Genomic DNA, 19,994 nt, shown 5'->3' on the forward strand with positions numbered 1-19,994 from the left:
CAAAGGGGGGTCAGACACGATACTAGAGGGTGTACCTAATAAACTGACCACTGAGTGTAGGTACACTCATTTGCTGCAGACATATTATTTTGAATAATAATGGTGCCTTTTATCTTAGAAATAAAAACTATTATGGAAAGGCTTATTTAAATGCCAAACTAAGCCGAACACCATGTCTGTTGGTTGACTTTTTCACCTCTGCTAACAGCTGACTGTCATTGGTGTTCTGTATCAGTTGTTATTGGAGTCACTGAGCAAATAATGAATTTGATGGTTCTTTGTGTATTCTAAGTTTGTTTTATTTTTGATTACATCATATTTCCAAAAGTTGACTAACTTTTCTATGAAGTTAATATCACCCTCAGCATCTAATATTATTTTGTGTTATAGGTTAATTTGTTGTCATTTCTATTAAATTCATATGAAAGAGATATGTGCTTATTTACACAGGGACACTGTAAATATTCTACACTGAAAATGAAAACAACTAACATTATTTACAATCTCACTATCATGAGTGGACTATGTACCTTGTATTCAGCTGTGATGATTGATATTTTCGTTTTAAATACCACATAGGCGTTTACATAGGCTAATACTTAAAATACTGTATGTCACTATAAAGAAAATACTGTAAAATACTAATCAAGTGAAACCGGTTATTGAAATAAACCAATAGACTGCTTTATATTGACATACGTCACGTAGGTAATGGGTTGCGTCACAGTTTCGACGGAATACCTATCATACTTTTCTACAGGAGCAGTCGGTCGGTGCGGAAGGGCGTAGGGTTCTTTTTCGTCGAAAGAATATATTTCAAACCGAGTGGGCCAACGTGTCAACAATTACTGAATTGCATTTTGATTGCTGAAATAAACTAATCGTTTTTTTATTACCGAAATCAGACACATCGCTGGCTTTTAAAACAAAGGCTTCAGGTGTTGGGGCCGACATGTTTGTCAGCGGCTTGGTTTCGGTGTTACTATTCTTTCATGCAACAGGTGAGTGCTCCTTCTGTCGATCTAAACTCCACATTACTTTAAACTAGCCCTGCGTTTATACTATTCTACGTTTCAATGTAGTGTTTATTGTATTAGTAAGATATGCACTTGATTGCTGTATATTTTCTAAACTTGCACTTTAGGCCCACAGGTAGGCACAGGTCATAGATCAGTTTACCCAACCCAAAATACGAAAACAACACAATTAACAGACCTGGGATCAGTAGGGGCTTGCCTTGGCTAAGTCTTTGTACACAGTTCTTAAAAACTAGGAAACAATAGATCTACAATGATTCACATACATCTGACTAGCTATTAAAAATATAACCTAGTCAGACCATTACTAGGTGGGCTCTCAAGTGAAGTCTTAAGGCGCTGCATCTCGTCACTACAGGTGTCACTACAGACCCTGAATTGATACCAGGCTGTATCACAGTGGTCGAAGGCACTGCAACCCAGTGCTAGAGGTGTCACTACAGACCCTGGTTTGATTCCAAGCTGTATCACAACTGTCTGTGATTGAGAGTCCCATAGGGCGTTGCACAATTGGCCCAGGGTCCTCCGGGTTAGTGTTTAGTCCGGGTAGGCCGTCATTGTAAATAAGAATTTGTTCTTAACTGACTTGCCTAGTTAAATAAATGAACGTAAAAAATTACTCTGTTGCAGCTGGCTGACGGGCGTTATTAGATAGGTTTGGCATAGCACAGAGAATTTCCAACCAAACCTTATTTTGCCAATACTTCCTGACTTGAAAGACAACTAATCTCTTCTAAACGTCCATGTCTAGTTGCAGGTGGTTAATTTGAATTTAGAAAATTAAAGTTAGTATTTTTTTCGCTCCATGAAGTAATCTGACAATGTGTACGCCATCTTGACTATTTCAAATCTTTGATTTTGCTGGGCACCGGTCCATGCCCCGTGATGTGATCGGCCAAAAGTGGTGAGAGAGGAGCGCCCTTCTCAAATCGAACAGTAACCTGCGACGATCGGTCATGTTGTTAACATGATGCATCCTCCGGAAACATCTCTTTTCTGTAAAATACAGTGCTTTCGGAAAGTATTCAGACCTTGACTTGTTCCACATTTTGTTACGTTACAGCCTTATTCTAAAACGAATAAAAAAAAAAAAAATACCCAGCAATCCACACACGATACCCTATAATGAAAAAGCGAAACAGGTTTTTAGAATTTTTTGCAAATGTATTAAAAACAAAAAAATATTATTTATGTAATTATTTAGAACCTTTCCTATGAGACATGAAATTGAGCTCAGGTGCACCCTGTTTCCATTGATCATCCTTGAGATGTTTCTACAACTTGATTGGAGTCCACCTGTGGTAAATTCTATTGATCGAACATGATTTGTAAAGGCACACACCTGTCTATATAAGGTCCCTCAGTTGACAGTACATGTCAGAGCAAAAACCAAGCCATGAGGTCAAAGGAATTGTCCGTAGAGCTCCGAAACGGGATTGTGTCCAGTCCCAGATCTGGTGAAGGGTACCAAGGCATTTATGCAGCATTGAAGGTCCCCAAGAACCCAGTGGCCTCCATCATTCTTAAATGGAAGAAGTTTTGAACCACCAAGACTCTTCCTAGAGCTGGCTGCCTGGCCAAACTGAGAAATCGGGGGAGAAGGGCCTTGGTCAGGGAGATGACCAAGACCCTGATGGTCACTCTGACAGAGCTCTAGAGTCCCTCTGTGGAGATGGGATAACCTTCCAGAAGGACAACCATCTCTGCAGCACTCCACCAATCAGGCCTTTATGGTAGTGGCCAGATGGGAGCCACTCCTCAGTAAAAAGCACATAAAAGCCCGCTTGGAGTTTGCCAAAAGGTACTGAGTAAAAGGTCTGAATACTTATGTGAATGTGATATTTCAGTTTTTTTTTTTATTGTGTGTGTGTCGTTTGATGGGGGGGGGACTATCAACTTTTGAATAAGGCTATAACCTCAAAAAATAATTGTAATAAGTCAAGCGGCCTGAATACTTTCTGAAGGCACTGTATGTTGGAATTGTCAAGCTAGTTTTCACTGGGAAGGCAGATGAAGTGTTTATCAAAAGCAATCACCTTTTCACGTGAAAACACAGTATCCTACTCATTACTCCTCATGTTTATTATTTCCCTTTTGTTTTGAACCAGCTTTACCGTGGGATTTGAACGGGGCACTTGGCTCACGCCCGGGAGGCAGCCCTGTTCCAAAACGAATGCAATCAATTTTCACCCTGTGCAAAACACGCTTAGATGATTTGAATCCCCTCATTGATTGAGACCGGTGGGTGCCCACCCCAAAGTGCTGCATGTCATGACCCTAACCTGTCTCAATCAATGAGAGAAGATCTGAAATGGACAAGGTGTCGGCGTACACATTGTTGGATTACATCAGGGAGCAAAACATTTACATTTATTAACTGAGCATTTTCTAAGTTCAAACAAACCCCCTGCAACTAGACATGGACATTTAGAAGACATTGGTTGTCTTCCAAGTCGGAAATTGAGGAAGTATCGACTAGTTAAGGTTGGTTACAAATTCTCTGTGCTACGCCAAACAGTACTCGGGGATGAAAGTAGATTTAATTTCTTCTAGATACAGGGACATGCACATGCTTTTTAAAATACTTTTTGGGGGCCTAAGCATAGAATTACATATAGAATCCCTAATAATTGAATGTGATCTCTGTGGGCATAATAATACAGATGTCATCTAACTTTTAAAATGTATGTGCCTATCTTTCTTTTTTAATGTGGCATAAACACAACCAGTCATGATGTTTTCATCTGATTGTAAAACAATTACTTCAAAAGGCTCATGTAGGCACATTACTCAGGGACAGCAGAAAGATTTTATTGACACGGTGTAGGGGGAACAAATTATTTTCAGACTTAAAAAAAATAAATAAATCTGCTTATACTTTGACATTTGGTAGGCTTTGTTCGTCAACTTGTCTATAATTAGAATGCATGCAGCTTCTCTTCTGTCAGTACTTGATGCTCTTATAGAATACTAAATAAAGCCTTGCTCACCAGAATGTAATAAACCAATAGAATGATCAATGCAGGGCCTCCAGAGTGGCACAGTGGTCTAAGGCAGTGCTAGCTGTGCCACTAGAGATTCTTGGTTGGAGTCCAGGCTCTGTCGCAGCCGGCCACGACCGGGAGACCCATGGGGCGGCGCACAATTGGCTCAGCGTCGTCCGGGTTAGGGGAGGGTTTGGCCGGCAGGGATGTCCTTGTCCCATCGAACACTACCGACTCCTGTGGCGGGCCGGGCACAGTGCACGCTGACACTGTTGCCAGGTGCACGGTGTTTCCTCCCGACGCATTGATATGGCTGGCTTCCGATTTAAGTGGGCAATGTGTCAAGAAGCAGTGCGGCTTGGTTGGGTCGTGTTTCAGAGGACGCACGGCTCTCAACCTTCGCCTCTCCCGAGTCCGTCTGGGAGTTGCAGCGATGAGACTGTAACTATCAATTGGATACCAGGAAATTGGGGAGAAAATGGGTATAAAAAAAGTGATCAATGCATCAACAGTCTAGTTGACAAAATGTCTCCTTCTCTCACAGAGCGAGGATGTTTGGGGACCGGTTTCAAGGAAATTAAAAGCTGTGAAAATGATGCAACATGTTTTGTCTTGGATACATATTTTATGTGGTTAAAAATGAAATACTGTCAGCTTTTGTCACTGAAAGAAATTGCACGTCTATGCTACACGACACAGTCCCTAAGTGCGCGTCCTTATTCTCAAAGCTGCTGAAAGAAATGAATCACATTTCATGTTCCAGTGACAAAATTACCATTTGATCTATCATTTTACTGCGAGGACTACTTAATTCTGCAGGAGTTAATATTCTAATAGGCTACATGTGAGGTGTCCAGTCAGTGTCCAGACTTCAGTTAGTATTCCAACTATTAGACTACTCCACTCTAAAATAATTCCATCATCCATAACAGTGCCATTTGATAAATGCAAAGAGACATCACTTACAAAACATCAGTGTTATGAATGACATTCGTGATTGTCATTCCTTAGGCGGACACGTCTTGTAACCTCAATTTGTGCCTACACTGCTGTGCGTCTCGGCCACTCCTCTCTGCCACATTTCAGTGTTATCATTGAATAAACACGTTGACCTGCTTGAAGTCAATGTCAGAGCCGTAATAGGGCTTCATACATTTTTTAAACTAATTTGTTGATTATATCGGTATAGGAAACAACCCATTCATCTGAGTTGAAACTGACCGTAATTCTTCCCCTCTCTCTATGCTGAATCACTGTCATATCCTAGCAGAATAACTGTGTGTTATTCTCAACCGCTGACCTGCTGGTAGGAGGACTGTTTGGTCTGGGAGGAGTGGCTCTGGGTCAGAGAGATACCAGGGGTGGGACGAGACTGGACCTCCTCCTGGGCCTGTGGGGGGATGGAAGGGGAGGAGAATAGAGTTGAGAAATTGCCTGATTTCACAGTAGGACCTCGGCGATATGAACATGTTGGCAATGTAGGTAGTTTAGAATGTCCTTGAAATTCACTTAAAAACAACATCAAACTATATATATATATAGATTGCACAACATGCGCTTCCTAATCACTTCCAGTAATCACCAGGTACTGTGTGTGTGTGCCCGTTCATTCATTATGTCTTGCAACCCTTTTCCCATTTTTAAGAACCAAATAGAAGCAAACTAAACAAAATGGGGAGGGACCCTACCTGAATTTGTCCAATATAATCTTGCTGCCGGGGCTTTCCCCTAGCAGTTGTAACGGCTGTATGGAAGCATTTTCATTGCACCATTGCAATGTGTAGCTAACTTGAAAGCAGAGTTGACAGGGAACAATATACTTTTCAAACGCGTACAATTTCCAGAGTAGGCTCTGGTACTTTTTAATGATATTACCCGTTTTGTACATAGAAATTGACATTATAGGTAATTAATCAATCACAGCCCTCCTTTAGGATTGCACATACAGCAAATCACCAGCAATGGGAGTTTGCCTTGAATCCATTTACCATTCATTCTGTTGGTGGTGCTCCTGATATTGATTCAAACTTCCGAATTAGCAGAATGTTATCTACTTATATTGTTTGGACAAGTATAGGTCTTAAAATAAACCAAATCAAAAAAGGATACTTTTGAGATTCATGTTAATATTTTTTTATGTTGAGTAAATGAATGTCCGTGTTTGTATTTCAGAATCGAATGCATATTCCATATGTTAGAACACACTATAAGGAATATAATGACACCATGATGTTGTCTGTATCACGTACGGATTCACAGATCATCAAGTCTTACAGTAGGCAGGTGTAGGTCTAAAAAAGGCCTAAAATGGCCACTTTCATCATGATTGTGATACAAATGTAAAAAGCACGTCAAACAGCCTTACCCCCAATTTAAGTCTCTAGGTGAAAATTGTTCTGGCAATCTGAGATGCCAAAAATAGTTTCTTCCTCCGCTGGTGTGGAATCGCCATTTATCTTTCTAAATATTCTCTGTTTTTTCGAGTACCACCTGTAACTGGACACAATAATTTATAAGAGACAAGATTCTTCCGAATTGAGAACTAAGCGTAACGGGTTTTCCACTAGCGACAGTGTAACGCTGTATGGAAGCATTTACATCTCGGTTAGAATGTGTAGCTACTTTCAAGCTGTAGTCCGCTGTGAGTCAAGTCGGCCTAGTGATATGGTCCTTTAACAATACACTTATGAGCCACACTGAACTATTGGGCAGCCTTTGTGCTGTACAAAAACACTGTGATTTATGATCTTAGTTTCAAGAGTTGAGCTAAACATTTGACTGGTGTAGAAGGCCTTCAGACACCTTCCAGACATCAACACAAGGGCCACTACTTTCCACCTGTTATCTGTGTGGTTAATGTCTCACCTTGGAAGCTCTGCCTTCCCACCCCCGATACTCACGTAACAAGGAAATCGATCAATGGGGTTTATCTGACTTAAACCATTTCTCTAAATGGGCAAACTAAACTCTCTTATCTCTTTGTTGTTCAGTCACCAACTCCCCTCAAATAACATCTGTTGAGTAAAAGTAAAGGCACTTTCTATTCTGGTGGAAACTCACCCAGCTAAATACTACTTGGTATCTGGTTTTAAATGTATTTAAGTACAGTGGTAGAACAACTACACAGTTGTTATACTTGAGTAAAGGTAAGCAAATGCTATACATCAAATTCTTTTATATTACGCAAACCATAAGGAACAATTATTGTAAAAATAAATAAAAAATACAAACAGCCAGGGGCACACTCCAACACTTGGATAAAATTTACTCACTCCAACACTTGGATATAATTTACTCACTCCAACACTTGGATATAATTTACACACTCCAACACTTGGATATAATTTACACACTCCAACACTTGGATATAATTTACTCACTCCAACACTTGGATATAATTTACTCACTCCAACACTTGGATATAATTTACTCACTCCAACACTTGGATATAATTTACTCACTCCAACACTTGGATATAATTTACTCACTCCAACACTTGGATATAATTTACTCACTCCAACACTTGAATATAATTTACTCACTCCAACACTTGGATATAATTTACTCACTCCAACACTTATGTATAATTTACTCACTCCAACACTTATGTATAATTTACTCACTCCAACACTTGGATATAATTTACTCACTCCAACACTTGGATATAATTTACTCACTCCAACACTTGGATATAATTTACTCACTCCAACACTTGGATATAATTTACTCACTCCAACACTTGGATATAATTTACTCACTCCAACACTTGGATATAATTTACTCACTCCAACACTTGGATATAATTTACTCACTCCAACACTTGGGTATAATTTACACACTCCAACACTTGGATATAATTTACACACTCCAACACTTGGGTATAATTTACACACTCCAACACTTGGGTATAATTTACAAACGCTGTATTTGTGTTTAGTGAATCCGCCAGATCAGAGACAGTAGGGATGATACTATGTTATATTGATAGGTGCTTGAATTTGATTATATTGCTGTCCTGCATGAGCACTCGAAATGCAACGAGTACTTTTGGGTGTCAGTGAAAATGTCTCGGAGTAAAAGTTTTCAAAAAATAATAAATAGTAAAATACAGATGCTACCAAGTATTTTTACATAGTTACTTTACACCACTGGCTGGATATATAATATCCTCTAATACAACACTAGTGTGTAGAAATGAGCTAGGCTGTCCTATCCTGCATGTACCTGAAGAAGGAATGTACAGTATTACTACCCAGGTTGTGACTGTTACTAATGTCATGTGTGCCACCTGCCTCTGGTGCCTGTCTGTTGCGGGGACATACTTTTGGTGGTGAATGGCGTGACTGCTCAGTGGGTCTCTGGCTGGACCATAGACTCTAAATGTCTGGAGTGGACATACTGACAGTCCAGTCTATTCAAATTCAAATTTAGAAAGAGGCTTTATTGTCCAAATGTCCATCAAATTTCTATTAAGCGGGAAATAATCTAGTGTTGTTGGTTTCCAACTCTGAAAGGGCCCTTCAGACTGTTTTGGCCCAGTTCCACATGGAGGTTTCTGGCTCACTACAGAGGAGTGAGTCACATTTACCAGAATTTGTCAGCAGTCAGTCCACACGCTTCAGGCCATTGGTTGGCAGAGCACCAGACATGCTCTTAGGGCTTTAAAATGCGATAGGGGCGGGTCATTAAAAGGTTCTTCCTAAGTTCAGCAGAAACTAAACCGGTCATCTCTGAAGGTGTGTGTTTCTGTTGTGGTGGTAAGACTGGAGCACTTGGTGTTTTGAATTCCAAAGATGCAATGTCATCTCCCTCATATTTCCCTGACTGCTCGCTTTACTTTTCTCTCCCTTTCCCCAGGTGTAGAGGCCTTCATGGTTACAACCAAAAATCCAAACGTGAGGGCTAAAGAGAATGAGGGTAAGTCCTGGAGAATGGAAATTAGCTCTAAATGGGCAGTTTCTAAAATAAACAAGAGCTTTCACCTGCCATTTGTGTGTGTGTGTGTGTGTGTGTGTGTGTGTGTGTTACAAGCAAGGAATAATGTATTTTAGAAAATCTATTGTATTTATTATATGTTATTTTGCATGTTTATCCCCAAGCAATGTCGTTATAATGATCGATCTCATCTCTACAGGGGCTGATCTTTACTGTACTCCCTCGGCTGACTTTGGTGCAGATGCCAGAGTTGAGTGGAAGTTTAAGGACATGAAGGGTTCTACGACCTATGTCATTTTCGATGGGAAACCCACCAGTAAGTACACAAACTGTTCAGACTTGATTCCAAAGAAATGCATGACCTATGACTTCTTGTATTTGTGTCGTGATTGCTTCTGCGTTTTTCTACAATTAGGGCTAGATATACTTCTCACAAATGAGTTACCTGCCATAATAATGACATTTTTTTTTATAATCACTGATTTTCTTGCTCTCTCTCAGCACTTTATGAGGGCCGTGTCACCAAGTTTGATGGGATGCTGAGGTTCAGCAAGGTGACGCGCAAAGATAACGGGCAGTATCAATGTGAGGTGTCTAACAAACAGTATGTTGGGGATGTCAACGTGAATCTCACTGTTTTAGGTAAGGAGAGTCGTATCATCTAACTGTTGCGCAACATATCTATAATTTCCGGGTTAATTAACCAATAAGGCTTGAGGGGGTGTGGTATATGGCCAATATACCACGGCTATGGGCTGTTCTTACATACGATGCAAGGCGGAGTGCCTGGACACAGCCCTTAGCTGTGTTATATTGGCCATATATCACAAACCGCCGAGGTGCCTTATTGCTATTATAAACTAGTTACCAACATAATTAGAGCAGTAAATAAATGTTTTGTCATACCAATGGTAAACGGTCTGATATACCATGGCTTTCAGCCAATTAGCATTCAGGGCTAGAACCACCCAGTTTATAATTATTATTGTTATAGAACAGAGCTAAACACTGCTTTTGAAGGATTATTTGTAGGACTGCATTCATCCCAGTGTGAGAAACTGAGAAACCATTTCATGTTGCCACGATGCTATGACAATATGAGTGAATTGATTCGTGATACCACGGCCATAAGATGTAAATATTATTTTATCAAATAAAAGAGTACTTTATTAATTTATGATTGCACCAGCCAATATAAATACACAATAAAAACACACAGACCATAAGAACAGTAATTATCTGGTTGCTGAGTCACTAAAACAGGTTAGTGCCTCTCTGCTCTCACTCTCTGCTGCCTTTCACTACCTCTCTTACATCCTCCTGCAGTACCTCCATCCGTGCCCATGTGTAGGATCCCTACCTCTGTGACGACGGGGCATCGCGTGCTACTGTCCTGTCATGATGCAGAGGGGTCTCCTTCCCCCACCTACAAGTGGTATAAGGACAAGACCCCTCTTCCTGAGAACCCCAGCCAGTTCCCTGCCTTCAAGAACTACACCTACAAGATCAATCCTCTCAATGGCAACCTGGTCAGTGGTGCCAAATACACCTCACCTGGATCATATTCATTAGGGCACACTGTAGCAAACCATTTTGCAATGGACAACAAAAACAATATATTTTGGGGGAGGAGCCTAAGTAGTACAACCCAGGTCCCAGATGTGTTTGTGCTGAATGGTCAACTCGGCAGGCTAAAGGAGTCATCATGCTTCAGTTCGGCTAGCGCCTAGCCAAACTCAGCTAGGCAAAACTAACAAGTGTGCTTGCATACTCCCTTAAAAAACCTTTGCTTGAAAAACATTTAAAAAAGCGGCAATAGTACTTTTTCCATCTTGAGACGCCTCAAAATAGTCAAATTTAATCTGATAACTCAAGACATCTGTCATTAATTTGGACGTTTTTGGCGAGGAGATCTTAGTCGTGCAATTTTACATCTTGCTAATATTTTTGGTGCAGTAGTGAAGAAATGTGGATAAATGTATTTATTATTTCTTTGAATGACATTTGGCTGTTGACTTTGGCTGAGGACTTTGGCTGAGGACTTTGGCTGAGGACTTTGGCTGAGGACTTTGGCTTGCCTAGAGAAAAAATGTTGTGCGGACAAACAACCAAGAAAAAAAAAAAACTTGGCGAAGACCAAAATGTTGTCATATGCACAAACTGTTACGAACTGTTTTGGCTGGGAAGCATGCGAATGCCCTTAACACAACAGTACTGTTTGGCAACTTCACATCTCTCTCTCTCTCTGTCTTTCTCTCATTTCAGTTGTTCACCTTGTATTTTAAATCAGTGATTTGTAAACATCTCCATATCTCTGCTGCAGGAGTTTCCCTCTGCTTTGGTGATAGATACAGGAAACTACAGCTGTGAAGCTATGAACGATGCCGGCCCTGTTCAACGCTGTCAAGCTGTGAGGATGGAAGTCCGTAAGTGCCCTTTGCTTTCTATGGGGAAAAGCCCATTGCAGACTAGCCTGGGCTAAACCGGGGATAAGAATAAACATTTTACCAAAATTAAAAGAAATATAGAATTGTTCAACTAACTTATTTACTGGGCCATCAACTCGATGTAAAACACTATGGTTTGGTTGAAAGCTCACTGACAAATAAAAAAAATATATAGGAAGGCGATAAAGGAAAGTGTTTCCTGCACACTGAAATGTAATCCTCCGGCCTGTTCAGGTCTCCAGACTGCGACCATTTAGTCGCATTTTGACACCCTTTGACTTGGCTGTGCGAGGGAATCTTTTTATTGGTCACATCGGTGCGAGCTGCACATTCTACATGGTCACTTCACTCAAAACGTCCTTTTTCTAAAACCATGATTTGGTCAAACAGTATAGTACATTATCCTCGTGATTCCTGTAATAAAAGCCTCCATGACCCTGTACCTGTTTTGCTGAGGCATGGTGTGTCACGTGAGCCACTCTCTCCCCTTTCCTGTGTGAAAAAAGTGTCCTGATTTGAATAACATTTTAATATCCAGTTGCTTGGAAAACACAGCTGTCATGGTTGGCGTGAGGAGGTTCTCCGGTTTCTGTAGGTATACTTTTGTTTATTTCTTAACTCTCAATTTTGAGCTCAATAACAACTATTTTGCAAACAAGATATTTGATATGCCTTTGCGATACGGATGCAAATATGCCATTGGGAGTGCATAGGCCTCATTGGGACGGTAGGCTACAACTGCAAGGTTTTTTGGGACATTACATTTTACTGTTAGATTAATACATGGCTACTAGCAGTGGCCCGTCCCTTTTTCAGGACCATGTCTTTCAAAGGTAATTTGTAAAAATCCAAATAACTTCACAGATCTTCATTGTAAAGGGTTTAAACACTGTTTCCCATGCTTGTTCAATAAACCATAAACAATTAATGAACATGCACCTGTGGAACGGTCGTTAAGACACTAACAGCTTACAGACGGTAGGCAATTAAGGTCACAGTTATGAAAACTTAGAAAACTAAAGAGGCCCTTCTACTGACTGAAAAAAACAAAGAAAGATGCCCAGGGTCCCTGCTCAACTGTGTGAATGTGCCTTCGACATGCTGCAAGGAGGCATGAGGACTGCAGATGTAGGCAGGTCAATAAATTAAGACAGAGCTACAGGGAGACAGGACAGGCAGTTGATCATCCTCGCAGTGGCAAACTACGTGTAACAACACCTGCACAGGATCGGTACATCCGAACATCACACCTGTGGGACAGGTACAGGATGGAAACAACTGCCCGAGTTACATCAGGAAGCACAATCCCTCCATCAGTGCTCAGACTGTCCGCAATAAGCTGAGAGAGGCTGGACTGAGGGCTTGTAGGCCTGTTGTAAGGCAGGTCCTCACCAGACATCACTGGCAACAACGTCGCCTATAGGCACAAACCCACTGTCGCTGGACCAGACAGGACTGGCAAAAAGTGCTCTTCACTGACGAGTTGCAGTTTTGTCTCACCAGGGGTGATGGTCGGAGTTGCGTTTATTGTCAATGGAATGAGTGTTACATCGAGGCCTGTACACTGGAGCGGGATCGATTTGGTGGTGGAGGGTCCGAAATGGTCTGGGGCGGTGTGTCACAGCATCATCGGACTGAGCTTGTTGTCATTGCAGGCAATCTCAAGAGAAGACATCCTCCGCCCTCATGTGGTACCCTTCCTGCAGTCTCATTCTGACATGACCCTCCAGCATGTCAATGCCACCAGCCGTACAGCTCGTTCTGTGCGTGATTTTCTGCAAGACAGGAATGTCAGTTCTGCTATAGCCAGCGAAGAGCCCGCATCTCATTCCCATTGAGCACGCCTGGGACCTGTTGAATCGGAGGGTGAGGGATAGGGCCATTCCCCTCAGAAATGTCCGGGAACTTGCAGGTGCCTTGGTGGAAGAGTGGGGTAACATCTCACAGCAAGAACTGGCAAATATGATGCAGTCCATGAAGTGGAGATGCACTGCAGTACTTGTTGATGCTGGTGGCCACACAAGATACAGATTTTTTTTTTTTACCCCCCATCACTGGATTAGGTTGCACATTCAAATATGAAAAAATAACTTATTTCTTGAATACCATTTCAGTAGTCTATTACACTTTTTAATTAAGAACTCTGTATGACTTGATATGAGGATGATGTTAAATGTCATTTAGCAGATGCTCTTATTCAAAGCGACTTAGTCATGCGTGCATACATTTTACATATGGATGGTCCCGGGAATCGAACCCACTATCCTTGTATTACAAGAGCCATGCTCTACCAACAGAGCCATGCTCGCAACCCCACCATTTTTTGGGGGTGTGACCAAATCATTTGTTGGTTGCCCTCGTGCCACTAAGTTTTTCAGTTGGTGCCACATGCTCATAATTTAGTCGCACCAAAACAGTGGTCTCTATTCCCGGGACAGTGGGGTCTATTCCCGGGACTGCCAGGATAGTGGGTTCAATTCCCAGGACAGTGCGTTCTATTCCTGGGACAGTGGGGTCTATTTCCGGGACTGCCAGGACAGTGGGTTCTATTCCCGGGACAGTGGGGTCTATTCCCGGGACTGCCAGGATAGTGGGTTCAATTCCCAGGACAGCGCGTTCTATTCCTGGGACAGTGGGGTCTATTTCCGGGACTGCCAGGACAGTGGGTTCTATTCCCGGGACAGTGGGGTTTATTCCCGGGGCTGCCAGGATAGTGGGTTCTATTCCCGGGACAGTGGGGTCTATTCCCAGGACTGCCAGGATAGTGGGGGAAATGTTAGTGTGGAGCCCTGCTGTTGCAGCAGATTCACATGTGACCTGTAAACCTCAAATGTTGCCATGCTGGTTGGGCTGGTAGTGATGTTGCCAAACAACCTTTTGAAATCATAAACAGTGCTAGTTGGTGCTAGTTGGTGCACATCTCATTTCCCTCCCACTTTCTATAATGCTCTCTCTCTCTCTCTCTCTCTCTCTCTGTCTCTCTCTCTAGGCAACATCAACACTGGAGGTATTGTTGCTGGGGTGATCGTGGCTCTCCTGGCCCTGGCCCTGCTGTGCTTCGGACTGTGGTACGCCCACCGCAAAGGATACATGCCCAGTGAGTTGATATCCCCTATTCACCCTAAGGACTCCTCATCCTGTATTAAGAAAGTGTCTTGTAGGAATGCTGATCTAGAATCCAATTGGCCTTTTAGATGATAATGAATTAGATCAAGCTGATCCTAACGGTTATAGGCTTATTTCTATTTTGCCCTGTTTATCAAGTGTTTGAAAAACATGTCAATAATCAACTGACTGACTTTCTTGATGTCTATAGTATTCTCTCTGGTATGCAATCTGGTTTCCGCTCAGGTTATGGATGTGTCACTGCGACCTTATAGGTCCTCAATGATGTCACCATTGCCCTTGATTCTAAGCAATACTGTGCTGCTATTTTTATTGACTTGGCCAAAGCTTTTGATACGGTAGACCATTCCATTCCTGTGGGTCGGCTAAGGAGTATTGGTGTCTCTGAGGGGTCTTTGGCCTGGTTTGCTAAATACCTCTCTCAAAGAGTGCAGTGAATAAAGTCAGACAAAGTCAGACAATCTGCTGTCTCAGCCACTGCTTGTCACCAAGGGAGTACCCCAAGACTCATTTCTAGGCCCCAAGCTCTTCTCAATTTACATCAACAGCATAGCTCAGGCAGTAGGAAGCTCTGTCATCCATTTATATGCAGATGATACAGTCTTATACTCAGCTGGCCCCTCTCCGGATTTTGTGTTGAATGCTCTACAACGAAGATTTCTTAGTGTCCAAGCGTTCTCTACCCTTAACCTTGTTCTGAAGACCTCCAAAACAAAGGTGATGTGGTTTGGTAAGAAGAATGCCCCTCTTCCCACACGTGTTATTACTACCGCTGAGGGTTTAGAGCTTGAGGTAGTCACCTAATACAAGTACTTGGGAGTCCTCCTCTCAGCACATATCAAAGCTACAGGCTAAAGTTAAATCCAGACTTGATTTCCTCTATTGTAATCGCTTCTCTTTCACCCCAGCTGCCAAACTAACCCTGATTCAGATGACAGTCCTACTCATGCTAGATTACTGAGACATAATTTATAGATCGGCAGGTAAGGGTGCTCTCGAGCGGCTAGACGTTCTTTACCATTCGGCCATCAGATTTGTCACCAATGCTCCTTATAGGACACATCACTGCACTCTATACTCCTCTGTAAACTGGTCCTCTCTGTATACCCGTCACAAGACCCACTGGTTGATGCCTATTTAAAACACTCTTAGGCCTCACTCCCCCCTATTTGAGATATCTACTGCAGCCCTCATCCTCCACATACAACACCCGTTCTACCAGTCACATTCTGTTAAAGGTCCCCAAAGCACACACATCCCTGGGTTGCTCCTCTTTTCAGTTCGGTGCAGCTAACGACTGGAGCGAGCTGCAACAAACACTCAAACTGGACAGTTTTATCGCTGTCTCTTCATTCAAAGACTCAATCATGGACACTCTTACTGACAGTTGTAGCTGCTTTGTGTGATGTATTCTTGTATCTACCTTCTTGACCTTTGTGCTGTTCACTGTGTCCAATAGTGTTTGTACCATGTTTTGTGCTCCTACCATGTTGTGTTGCTACCATGTTGTCATGTTGTGTTGCTACCATGTTGTTATGTTGTCTTGCTACCATGCTGTGTTGTCATGTGTTGCTGCCTTGCTATGTTGTTGTCTTTGGTCTCTTTATGTAGTGTTGTCTCGTTGTGATGTGTGTTTTTGTCTTATATTTATATTGTTTGTTTTTTTTATCCCAGGCCCCGTCCCCGCAGGAGGCCTTTTTTGCCTTTTGGCAGGCCGTCATCGTAAATAAGAACTGACTTGCCTAGTTAAATAAAAAATATGACATGGACAGAGGGAACCTGATCCGTGATCTATACTCCTACTTTAAGACACTATAAATGCAGGGCCAGATCGGTGACTGATAACTTGCAGTTCATAATGTCTCTAACCTTCAAATATCACATTTGACTCACTATTTATACATTTTTTTTCTTTTGCCCTTACAGAAAAGAGTGAAAGGTAACTGATTACTTTCTATCTGCGATATCTTCTTGTTAATGCATGACTTAGCAGATTGGTTTTACAGTGCCAGAGTTGAGGGCTTACACTAGTTTGGAGGTTTTTCAATTGTGATATGTGTACAGTTTACATCCACGTTTTGTGATAACATTTCCTTGCACATCTTACAAACAGTTGATAATACAACAGTATGGTACACTAATAAAGAAGTTGATTGATATACAGATGTTTCTGCTGGCTTCATATGTTGTTTCTCTTACAGCAAACCCAAACCCTCAGTGGTCTACCAGCCAACATCGGAGTCCGGCGATGAAGAAGATGTTAGTTTCATCTGTATTTTTCCACTTATTACAAGTCTGAGGCTTTTTGTTTTTTTGGCCTTTTCATTTAAGGAGTATTTCTTCCATCTTATGTTTGTATAGTTTTCGCAAACAGAAAATGTTATTGAAAAGAACAGACAATAGCAATTGTCTATCTAGGAGGAACTCTCGGCTGCTGAAAATCATTTGTGTATGCTTAGTTCTCCTCTCGGTTTGCTCTCGTAGGGAAATTCCATTTTCGATAAACAAAGCCCTTTGCATCCCTAGATCATTATTGTGATCGTAGTGTATTATATGGTTTGGTTGTCAGGGAAATGATTTTTACTGAGTTCCCTTTCCTGTAATGTGTAATATATGGCATTCAGCAGATTATTTTATCCAAAGTGACTTAATCATGAGTGCAGAAATTTTACTTATGGGTGCTTTTCATCAATGGAACCCATTATCCTGCCGTTGCAAGCTCCATGATCTATCAGTACCATCTCTAAAGAGTTAATGGTTGCTGTCCTTTTCATGATCTATCAACTGAGTTACAGAGGACCACATGCAGTACCATCTCTAAAGAGTTCATTGTTGCTGTCCTTTAGATCTTTTGTATTTCAGTGAAAAAGGTGTAGCCTCGTTTCGTAACCGCAATCTTCTGTGTCTGTTTCAGGGGGAATTCAGACAGAAGTCGTCTTTCGTGGTATAGCCAGGGCGTGCAACACATGTCCCGGATATACCCAGGAGTCTACAGCAACTAGTGACTATAGGTGCGTCCCAATAACATCTCCCCTTTCTCCTGAAGTGTGCTGTCGTTCACTCCTTCCTACACATCTCAAAGCATTGGGTTGTTGGAGGCATGGGTTAGTGGGTGTTTCCACCGTATTTCTTATACCAGTCATTTTCTTTCAAATCAGCGAAGGGAAGTGAACAAGTGCACACTTTGGGCCTAGAAGAGATAATTGGGACATAGCCTATATATGACAATACCACTGCCCCTTATACCTGCTCACTGTGGATAGGTGTGAATTGGTGTGGTTGGATTTTTAACATTTTTATTCCATATGTTTCTAAAAACTACATTAATTTTTGAATATTTCTCTAACTGGCAGTTACCTACAACTCTACTGTTTTGTGGTGACTGTATAGATCTGAAAAAATACTTCCGCTTATACTTCATATTTTTCAAGTGCCTCCGTTCTGTGAAAGAAATCTCGCATTCAAGGAAATGTAAGGGGGGGAAAAAAACTGGAAATTAATTTATGAAATCTTAAAGAACACTGGCCATTCATTTTCTAATCCTATTACTACATGCCTTGCTTTCTTTTATGGTATTTTCCAAATTGCAAAAATATTCCCTACAGAGTGCGCTACTTTGGACCAGGGCTCATACAGTAGTGCATTGTGTAGGGTATTTGGTGCAGTTGTGGTACACATACCTTGTGTGTTGCGTCTACTCTAAATCCATGCTTTCAGTGAGTTGTAATGTGAAATGTTTTGTTTACGATAGATACAGACATTTGTTTGGCATTGTGTTAGTATTAGAATCAAACTCCATTGTGTTGTTATTGCATCTGCTTGTTGCGATGTTGCTGGTCCCAGATCTGTTTGTGCTGTCATGACAACTCATGAGGAGTTGTCAAGACACCAGGAACAGACTGGCAACCAGGCTTGTTGAGCTGTACATGGTCTCTTTCTTTGTAAGTTTGATCAGGTTGAGCATTCCAAAGAAATTATATTGTGCTCACAGAAAAATCACACAAGGTGATGAATTCGAGTCAGGTTTAAGCAATATACAGTACCCGTCAAAAGTTTGAACACCACTCATTCAAGGGTTTTTCTTTATTTTTACTGTTTTCTACATTGTAGAGTAATAGTGATGACATCAAAACTATGAAATAACACATGGAATCATGTAGTAACCCAAAAATGTTTAAACAAATCAAAATATATATTATAATTGAGATTCTTCAAAGTAGCCACCCTTTGCCTTGATGACAGCCTTGCACACGCTTGGCATTCTCTCAACCAGCTTCACCTGGAGTGCTTTTCCAACAGTCTTGAAGGAGTTCCCACATATACTGAGTACTTGTTGGCGGCTTTTCCTTCACTCTGTGGTCCAACTCATCCCAAACCATCTCAATTGGGTTAAAGTCGGGTGACTTTTTAGTAGTGGTTTCTTTGCAGCAATTCAACCATGAAGGCCTGATTCTCCTCTGATGAGATGTTTGTTTGTTACTTGAACTTTGAAGCATTTATTTGGACTGCAATTTCTGAGGCTGGTAACTCTTAACTTATTCTCTGCAGCAGAGGTAACTTAGGGTCTTCCTTTCCTGAGGACCCTTCATGAGAGACAGTTTCATCATAGTGATGGTTTTTTGCGACTGCACTTGAAGTAACTTTCTTATTCCGCATTGAATTACTTTCATGTCTTAAAGGAATGATAGACTGTTGTTTCGCTGCTTATTTGAGCTGTTCTTGCCATAATATGGACTTGGTCTTTTACCAAATAGGGCTATCGTCTGTATACCACCCCTACCTTGTCACAACACAACTGATTGGCTCTAATGCATTAATTAAGGAAAGAAATTCCACAAATTAATTTTTAACATGGTTAAAAATTAAGTGAAATGTCTTCCAGGTGACCAACTCATGAATCTGGTTGAGAGAATGCCAATAGTGTGCAAAGGGTACTTTGAAGAATTTGAAATATATCACTTATTTCGTTACTACATGATTCCATATGTGTTATTTGATAGTTTTCTTCACTATTATTCTACAATGTAGAAAATAGTAAAAAAAATAAAGAAAAACCTTGGAATGAATAGTTGTCAACTTTTGACTGGTACTGTATATTTTTGAGAATTTTAAGATTGACACATTACTTAATTTGTAGATTAGCATAATGCTTACATGGAGGAAATTGTCTCTGAAGGACTCATTTTGTAATAAAATTGCGCTTTCCATATATTGACTGTGCATAATATTATTTAATAATAAAATGTTATTTGTTGATGTTAACATTTTCATCTTACATTCTTCTTGTAGCATCCGTACACACACACACACACACACACACACACACACACACACACCAGATGATTATCTGTCATTCACAATCATCGGTTTGTCCTAGATCTTGATTATTGAAAGGCACACTGTAAACAATACAAGTGCATTGTATTCACTGTTATGTTTTGTAGGGCTGATTAGGAAGGTGTAGC

General features: G+C 41.2%; 1 protein-coding gene across 1 annotated transcript; it reads left to right on the forward strand.

The window, feature by feature from the left end:
* The first annotated feature begins 746 nt into the window (after nucleotides 1-746).
* Nucleotides 747-19,791, forward strand: LOC139368113 (junctional adhesion molecule A-like). The gene is made up of 10 exons (XM_071106692.1): nucleotides 747-1,001; nucleotides 8,879-8,938; nucleotides 9,156-9,272; nucleotides 9,458-9,598; nucleotides 10,283-10,485; nucleotides 11,280-11,382; nucleotides 14,393-14,500; nucleotides 16,456-16,468; nucleotides 16,731-16,788; nucleotides 17,444-19,791. The coding sequence occupies exons 1-10, from the start codon at nucleotides 953-955 to the stop codon at nucleotides 17,477-17,479; spliced, it is 888 nt and encodes a 295-aa protein (XP_070962793.1). The 5' UTR covers nucleotides 747-952; the 3' UTR covers nucleotides 17,480-19,791.
* Nucleotides 19,792-19,994: the final 203 nt, after the last annotated feature.

Source organism: Oncorhynchus clarkii, chromosome 2, assembly GCF_045791955.1.
Source record: "Oncorhynchus clarkii lewisi isolate Uvic-CL-2024 chromosome 2, UVic_Ocla_1.0, whole genome shotgun sequence".
NCBI classification, from domain to species: domain Eukaryota; kingdom Metazoa; phylum Chordata; class Actinopteri; order Salmoniformes; family Salmonidae; genus Oncorhynchus; species Oncorhynchus clarkii.